Raw genomic sequence first — 8,595 nt, 5'->3', positions numbered from 1 at the left:
AGACTTTACATGATTGACAAATAATTTTATTTGATACAATACTGGAATGAAAAGAGAACCTGGTAGAATGACAATTCAAGTCTGCATTATCCAATGAAAATCCAAAACTTTAAAATGTTCTATTGATTTAAAAATGTTCTTTGCTTTACTCAGTTGTACCAAGGTTTAAGAGTGTTATTTCCTGTTATTGATTCTGCAGTGTGGCAATCTTGTTAATGGGTTCACCAATAACCACTAAATGCCACCTGCTCCCAATGTCTTATCAATGGCTAACATTATGAACGTTTAGTTTATAATAATCCTGATATCAGCTCGCAGGGTTTTCAGAAGTGACTGTCCATACAGTTTTGCCCACTAAATATACTTTACCATGTTTTCCATTAAACACAGGCTAGATGGATGTACTTGAGTTTTGCACTCACATCTTTTGAAGTATCTTGTGTACAAAACACGGCATTCTCTTCTCATTGGTTTCATACCATCGCAACTGGCTTCTCGGTTATCAAATGTAGCGAAAACACAGATTAGCTAAAAATGAATGCTATTGCAGTAATAGTGTATATGGGAAGGTGCAAAAATTACAGAGGAACTTTTTTTCATTTCTAATAATTTATTTATCTCAAGTGCATAAGCAAATATGATATGTCAGTGCGTAAAGGTCTTGCAGCAAGTTTAAAAGCTGTGCACTTTGTCGGAAGATGCCCTCCACCATAAATAAAACCCACAAAAGAACAAAATCATATTTACATTAAGCAATAACAACAGCAGCAAAAAAGAAAGGATGAACCCACATGTTGAACACTATAGAAGTTCAGGGAGAAAGAACATGGTTTAAAGTCACCTACATTACTAGGCTTTTTACAATAGCGCTTTAAAACATGACACAGCTTCCAATAAGAACAAGAGCTTTCTCAGAAAAGCTTAACCACAGTTTGCCAAAGAGGATGTGATGTTTCATACTTATTATTTTTTTTTAATAATTGGAGAAATATTTTGAGAGCATATGATGGTGGTGTTGTATTGAGAAGCATGGGATTACAGCAGCAGCAACTAGACAAGAAGCCAAGAGAGAAAAAAAACACCTTACCATTTAATGTTATTCCTTCCTTCAACAACTTATGCAAATAATGCACAAGCAAAAACAGACCAATTCTACAGCAGCTGAATAGTGTATACTGTCCAAGGCCTTGTGACCAGAGGGGCCCACAAAGGTCCTCTATGGTGATACATACTCATTGAGCCAGGGTAAGGTGGACCAAACTGATGTCCCAGGCCCAATCAATAGATGATATAGCAGCAGAAATGTTAACAAGGACAGCATGACTGTTAACACAGATTGGTTGGACTAGGACAAAACTAGGACTTCTGTCCTGGAGAGACACAGTCCTGCAGAGTTTCGCTAACTCTAATCAAACACACCTGATCAAGCTAATCAGGGTCTAAGGATTACTAGAAAGCTACAGGCAGGTCAGTTTTTAATCAGACTTGGAGCAAAACTCTTTAGGACTATGGCTCTCCAAGACCAAAGTTGACCATGTCTGGATTAAGAGTTTTGTTCTCGCCACCTAAAGGCCTAGTCATTTGTTTTTACTAAAAAGCTTTAATTCAGGAAAACTGATCCAGTAATGCATGTAGCCAGTTACAGTTGTTCATGTGTAAAACACATGTAGTAACAGCAAAAAAAAAGTCTTTCATTGATCAATTCCAAGTCCATTTAAAGTAAATGAAGTAAATGAAAACTAACCAGCAATATACAGACAGAGGCCAGAATGAGCAGACAGGTTACAGACTGTTCATGAACTTAAACATTAGCTTTGGGAATTAAGGAATACTATATGCATTGACAAAAGAGTTTTTAATGATGTAGTTTTACAGGTTGAGAGATGTGTTTGAGAGGTGAACGGAATAATGAATGTAAAGTTAGTCATTTAGGAGATAAATTCATTAGTAAACATGTAAAATCAACTCTCAATGACAACAATGCATGCGAACGCACACAGATGTTAGACGTACTGAAAGTTTGCTTGCATGATAATCAAAATTACACATTCCAATACATAAATCAAACCAAAAACTAACAGACTGAAATATTCAAACATATATAACCATTCACCCGGACCAACTGATGGAGGATAAAAAAGTATCCAAACTGGTTTGAGAAAAATCGCCAGCATATTAGAACTCATAAAGCCTCAAAACAAATTAATTGTGAGATTATGTAATGGCAATTATTGGAAACATATATTATGAAACACACATATGCAATATAAATATACTTCCCTCAAAAAAACTAAACAAAAATAAAGTCACATTGGCTTTGTGACAAATTTAAATTAGACAAAGAATGGTCCCCAGTAGAATAATAACCTCAAGATTATTTGTCCTATGATGATTCCCTCTCAGTTCAACATTAAACATTTAAAAAAATAACAAAACATAAACATTAAAGAAATAATGCTTTAAAATTAAAAACAATTAGGAACAAAAGGTGCTTATCAGAGAAAAAAATGTTGGTTAGGAATGGCATCATGTTCTATGGACTGTTATTCAGGATATAATCCAACATTTTGTAGTGAGGGGCTTGACGCTTAAAACACAATGGACAAGGTATATTTCCAACCATGAGCATAACTAAGAGCATACATGTATATAATTCAGTCTCTACCAATGAACAAAATAAAAATAAAAATATGTATTCAAGCTCATCTTGCTTCAAACTCACACCTCTCCCTACTTAAGCTTATGTAAAAAAAAAAATTAACTGCACCTTTCAGGTAAGGCAGTTAAAACTTGGATGGATCATGTCATGGGAACTCACATTCTGTGTATTTGATGTAATACTAACAAAAGTCTACAGACTGATGGTTCTGTCCTCTAAAACAGTAATCAATGACTAAAGATGGGGGGGGGGGTATTTATGAAAAAAAATTAAAATAAAAAAATTGGTAAACTACTGACACTCTCACAAAATTCCTCAATTGACAGTACATCTTTAGGAATACTTTTGCAAACCTCAAGTCATACTTGAGAAAAAGTATTTGTTCTTGAATCCCAAGCCCCTGATGCCTTCTGTCATTTTACTGTAATGCCTCTACACAGATCTGCTCATCTGTAATCTCATCCAGCATCTGAACACCAACAGGACTGCATATGTCACTGTCGTACACTTCTGTGCCCATCAGCGACTCTTCCAGACCCTCTGTTTTGGTCTTTGGAAAGCCATGCTGTTCAGATGGTGAGGTGCTATCAACAGACTCTAGGTCTTCGATGCCAGCACGGTAGTGAATCATGAGCAGAGTCAACGCTTGGAGTCGTTCACCGGACTTGGCCAGAGCTGCTGAGATGAGGGCCTTGTGCCGGGAATCAATCGTTTCTCGCTCTTCCACACTCAAAGTGTTGTTATGCTCCAGCTCCTGGTCAATCTCCTGCTGCAACTTGTCCAACATCAACTCCAGTTTATGTGAACGCTCATCTGTTGGGAGGCCACGGTAAAGATCTCGACCAATCTCTTTGACGGCAATGAAGACGCTGTCATCCAGCCCACCTTCCTTCCGCACCAGTTTGGAGCCACTACTACCAGGTGGCTGCTTGGAAGGACTGGCCCCAGTATAGGTCTCTGTGTCACTGCTCTCATTGTCAGATGTGTTAGGTGTCTGTTTCGGAGAAGGCTCCACCGGTCCTGATCCTATTTCTGCAACCTGTTCTGCAAGTCTGGCTTTGGGCACCTGCCTCAGATTGAGTAGTCGAGAGCTAGTATTGATAATGTGACGTGTAAGGCCAGTAGTTGCCCGATTGATGGTAGACTTGGCCTCAGGATCTGCTCCACGTCGGACTGAGGCAGCTACGCATTTAGGAAACTCTGTTAGACACTTCTCCTGACACTTCTTGTGACAGACATAAGAACAGGTCATGCACTGTGAGGCAGCCTTGGTCCACACCTTCTTCTTGCAATAATCGCAATAAGTGGGATTCTGGAACTGAGTGTCTTGAAAATTGTGCCGCATATCTCCAAACTGCATGCCGCTGTAGCTTGGTTCATCCCGGGTTGCCATGAGTACCTGCTCCCGTTCCTTTTCCCGGTCTTTTAAGTCCTCTTCCTGAAGACTTCCATGCCACTCACGTTCTACCAATCCACTGGAGAGGTCTGACTCCCCATCTGCAAGGTAAGTGAAGTTGAGGGTAACATCTCCGTAACAGAGTTTCTCATTGAAACCTTTGTGAGTGCTCAAGCTGCGCAAAGCAGTACGGCTGACGCTGGCCCTTGGTTCAGGAGCACATAGACGAAAGGTGCTCTGATATTCAGCAGATGATGTAGCTAAGCATTCCAGTGCTATGTGTTCCAAGCGCAAGCTGACGTGCCCTAAGCACAAGAGACTACCAAGCTTGAAGGGGTCCTTGCACCAAAGTGCTACATTAAGGAATTTGTAGTGGCTTTCCACCTCAAAGATCACAGAGGCTTTGTTCCATCGGGCAGCTCTGCTGCGGTACATGATTTCAGATGATTCCCAGAGACCCTGCTCATCGACACTGTCTCTAGTGTTGGAGGAGCTCTCGGATATCTTGTCTTTGGCTGAATCTTGCTTGTTTGTGGCTGGAATATTTGGGATTTCCTCTGCAAGCTCTGGGTGCTTACTCACAGGCTTTGGCTCTGGTGACTTCACAGGGATTTTCTCTACTGTTTTGTCACCACTGCCAGCAGTGGGTTGTGTTTTCTCTGGACTTTTTTCCACCACAGGTTCATTACCTTCAAACAAGCTCTGGGTTTCTGAAGATGCAGATGTGACTTTTATATGGGGCCTGGGAGGGACAGGAGGGCGTGTAGGTGGTGGAGGAGGGGGCACCATTGGTCTCTGTGGTGGTTCAGAAGGTTCAGCAGCCTTGAGAGTTGGTGCCTTTGGTGATTCTTTGGGCTGGGGTTTGAGTGGGGACTGAAGGTTCAGTCTGCGGTTGAGAATTGGTGAGATGGAACCAAGGGGTTTGGCCAAGTTGGCCACAGTTTTTTTTGGACTTTGGTTTACAGAGAGCAGGAAATCCTCCTTAGTGTCAACAGTGACTGGAGCTGGAGTTGATTTGGACTCAACGATTAGCTCCTCAAACTCAGAGTCATTGTCTCTGTGATCAGATATGTCCATGGTGGTTATCGGGGCTGGGTCCTCCTCGTAGCCCCCAGGATGATGAAGATAACTGGGTTCCTCCATTGGTCCTAGGGTTTCTTGGAGCGTCCCCAAGCCCACAGTAGGCACCAGGTGCCGGACCGGCCTCTCATATAAAACTATCACTCTTTCTCCAGCTTGTTTTAGCAGCTTCGGCACTTGGACAGAGGACGTCACTTTGACTCCTGTGAAAATAGACATAAAGAATGATTAATTCTTTGCAAATCTATTATAAAAACTTACATCAATTGTCCATCAAATAAACTATCCACAACTATCAAACATTCCACTTGAATAGTAAATATAAGTCTAACCTCCAATAGCAATGAGGCGATCTCCTCTCTGTAAGTCCGCCAGGGCAGCTGGGGAGTTTGGGGTGACAGTCTCTATGCTTACATGCACCGTGTCACCATCACTGGCAGGGACATGCCTGAACGTCATTCCCACGCTCCCAGATGGTCCTTTGATCACCTCAGTCTGCAACAGACAAAGAGAAACAATATCAGATTTGATAATAATCTTAATGAAAGGGTTGTGTAATTGAAGAAACTTGAGACTGACAATTATAATAAGATTCCAAGTAGATTTGTAAATTGTAATCTTTTCTTTATTGCAGGTGTTGTTCTGGCATACATTACTTCAAGTCTTAAGATCACCAAGTGGGACTGGATTGGAAATAAGTCGTTAGGGGAAGCTTTTGTTACTAGTTGAGAGTAACACTAGCAGTTAAGCCAAAAGACAGTGTTTCTTAAAGCTTATCTTTTGACAGCAATAGCAGTTTATAATTAGGGCGGACAACCTACATTATGATGTGAACAAGACATCCATCACTTTCTATAGAAATCTCTCTCTTCCCATCACATCTAACAGTTTTCATGGTGATAAAACAATGCTCTCTAAAACGTAGGAAGGGAGGTCTGCAATTACTGCGAATTTCACTGCAAATGTGCCACAAAGTAGCAGATGCTGTATCAGGGCTGGCTGCATCACAAAATTCTACATCAAAAACATCCACCTAAAGGTCCACCTGCCCCTTGGGGTGACACAATACAACAACAGGTACATATAAGGAGTAAGTTAGTGTACCAAAGTGAGGAAAAATTCCACTAGATCCACCAACATACAAGAATTATGTTCTGGACTGTATAATTGTACTGTAGCACAAATACGAGTGATTGTTTTTCATTGATCTTTCCATGATATGTCCCGTCTCCCCCTTTGTCTCTCTTTGTCCTCTGTGCTGGGGGTGGGCACAAAAAAACAGGATGCAGATCTAAGCTGCTGAGATGGATGACTGTAATTTTGCTGCTGTCATTTGTTATAACCCTTGAGAAGGGCACTGATTGAGTTAAACGGGTGAGGAAAAAAACAGACAATCTACTCAAGTTGGTAAGCAGAGGACTGACTTGCCCAGTTTTGACCAATGACTGTCTACAGAAACATTCAAGAACCCTCTGAAAGTTCTTAGAAGGCAACTTACAAAAAACACCCAAATTCAACTGTATAAAACTATAATATTTAGTTTAATCTATCTATCTATCTATCTATCTTACTTCCATGGTGACTATAAACAGATTATCGTATGATTAGCAAACTATCGCTATGTTATGTATATGTTCATTTATTATATAGTCTGAATATTATATTATTAATTCATCTAACTATTTAACATTGATATCTTATAGTGCTATTGCCTTTGTGCCACTGATCAAACAAAAATAATAGTTTATTTGAATATTTAATTTACTGTTTAAAATGGCCAAGTGAACATCACAAAAAATGGTTAAAACTGATTCATCAAATTATTTCTAAGCATGTTTTTTACATAATCCATTGCTTTGCTACTGAAAGAAGGCATTTGTGGTAGCCTCAGGAGTAAGAAATGAGACAAGGGAAGAACACGTGTGCCAACACTATTTGCATACATGTCAGCTAGCTGAGGTGCTGAAGATAAGTTTGTTTATAACAGACAAAATAAATACACAGGAACATTAATCTTAATGACTGAAGGGCTGCTGTGAAACTCTCCACAGAGATGATTAATTCTGAACATTTCCTCCCGCAGGACACAACCTGATCCCACCATTTACACGTGTCAGAGAGGGTTCGTGGGAGAAAAACAAAAGCTCCAGGCTTTTTTTTTTTTGAGGACACTGTTGGTCTTTTACCAGCATATTTGGGATAATTCATTGCAACCTTTCCAAGATTAGAGAATGAAAATGAAAGCAAAGCGTATGTAAAGAATCACTGGTATAATCCAGAATAAAAGTGATATTCTGGATTTAAGGAGTTGAATTGCTGAAACAAGTATGACAAACACAGAAGACAAGACACCATTGTTTGCATGGTGGACAAAGGGCTGTGATCTAGAGATGGCTTTCATCTGATATTAACCATAACAAACACTAAAAATGACTTCCAAACATTCTGATCAATGTCTTCTGGTACAGGAACATGTTGTACCTCAACATCAGAACTGGTTAGACCTACATTATATGATGCCTTGAGTTTAAGACTGACCACAGAAGCGTTACCATCAGACGGAATAAAGTCCACAACTAGATTGCAAGACAAACCTGCTCTTAACGTGCACCTTTGTTTCCCCACTTTTAGAATGGGAAAATGACAAGGTTTAAAGACAGAAGGAGAGAAGACATGAAAGAGAGAAAGAAAGATTTGTCTGACACTGGAACCAAACAGCGACATTGAGCGGCAATTACAGACGATTTCTGTAGCTGAGCGGTGGCTAAGGGGTAATTACACAAGCATGGAAAGGCACAGCAGGAGGAACGCTCACACACTCATTGTGTGCGTTACTGTGTGTCCGCGTGTGTTGAGTGCAGGTAAACGGACTGCTGTCGTTCCGACTGGTACGTGAGGACGCTGTTCAGGAGTCAATTTACTGTCCGTCTAACCTCATCACCACAGGGTTCACAAATACACCCTCACATCGAGTATCAGGGAAATATAAAACAGCTTTTCAACAACAAACACAAACAGGGCGCCAGTGAGACATTTTCAGGTCAGTGCCACTGATTACAGCATAAATGTCTGAATTAACACACAATACTCACATACCAGTACACATTCAATAGAACCACGAGAAAAACAGGCCTGCAGCTGAGAAAATAAAATGTCATTATTTATTCACCCACATGCCATGCCAATCACATATGACCGACTTCTGTGAAATATTAATTATGAACAACGTTCTGGTTCCCACAATGTGGGATTGGCTGTGCAAGCTCTAATAAGGGCACAAAAAAGTATTGAAGAATTAAATCGTAAAAGAAAAGTACTCTACACAACTCATGCACACAATTCTGAAGGCTTACGTATAATTCAGATTTGTATTTGCCCTGCCAATATATTAGCAACATATAAAATCATACACATATATACACAATCAATCAATAAAAAGTTGCAATTTATTGTAATTTTA

The 8,595-nt window shown here is 40.1% G+C and overlaps 1 protein-coding gene across 1 annotated transcript; it reads right to left on the bottom strand.

Moving 5' to 3' along the window:
- Positions 1-590: 590 nt before the first annotated feature.
- On the bottom strand, positions 591-5,790 carry LOC113093182 (PDZ domain-containing protein 8-like; the record flags this gene model as incomplete). The annotated part of the gene is made up of 2 exons (XM_026259044.1): positions 591-5,338; positions 5,468-5,790. Coding segments are annotated over 2 exons (2,584 nt in total), but the record flags the coding sequence as incomplete, so codon positions are not given.
- Between the last annotated feature and the right edge of the window lie 2,805 nt (positions 5,791-8,595).

Source organism: Carassius auratus, unplaced genomic scaffold (assembly GCF_003368295.1).
Source record: "Carassius auratus strain Wakin unplaced genomic scaffold, ASM336829v1 scaf_tig00214921, whole genome shotgun sequence".
NCBI classification, from domain to species: Eukaryota; Metazoa; Chordata; class Actinopteri; order Cypriniformes; family Cyprinidae; genus Carassius; species Carassius auratus.
This window is presented reverse-complemented; position numbering and strand designations above follow the sequence as displayed.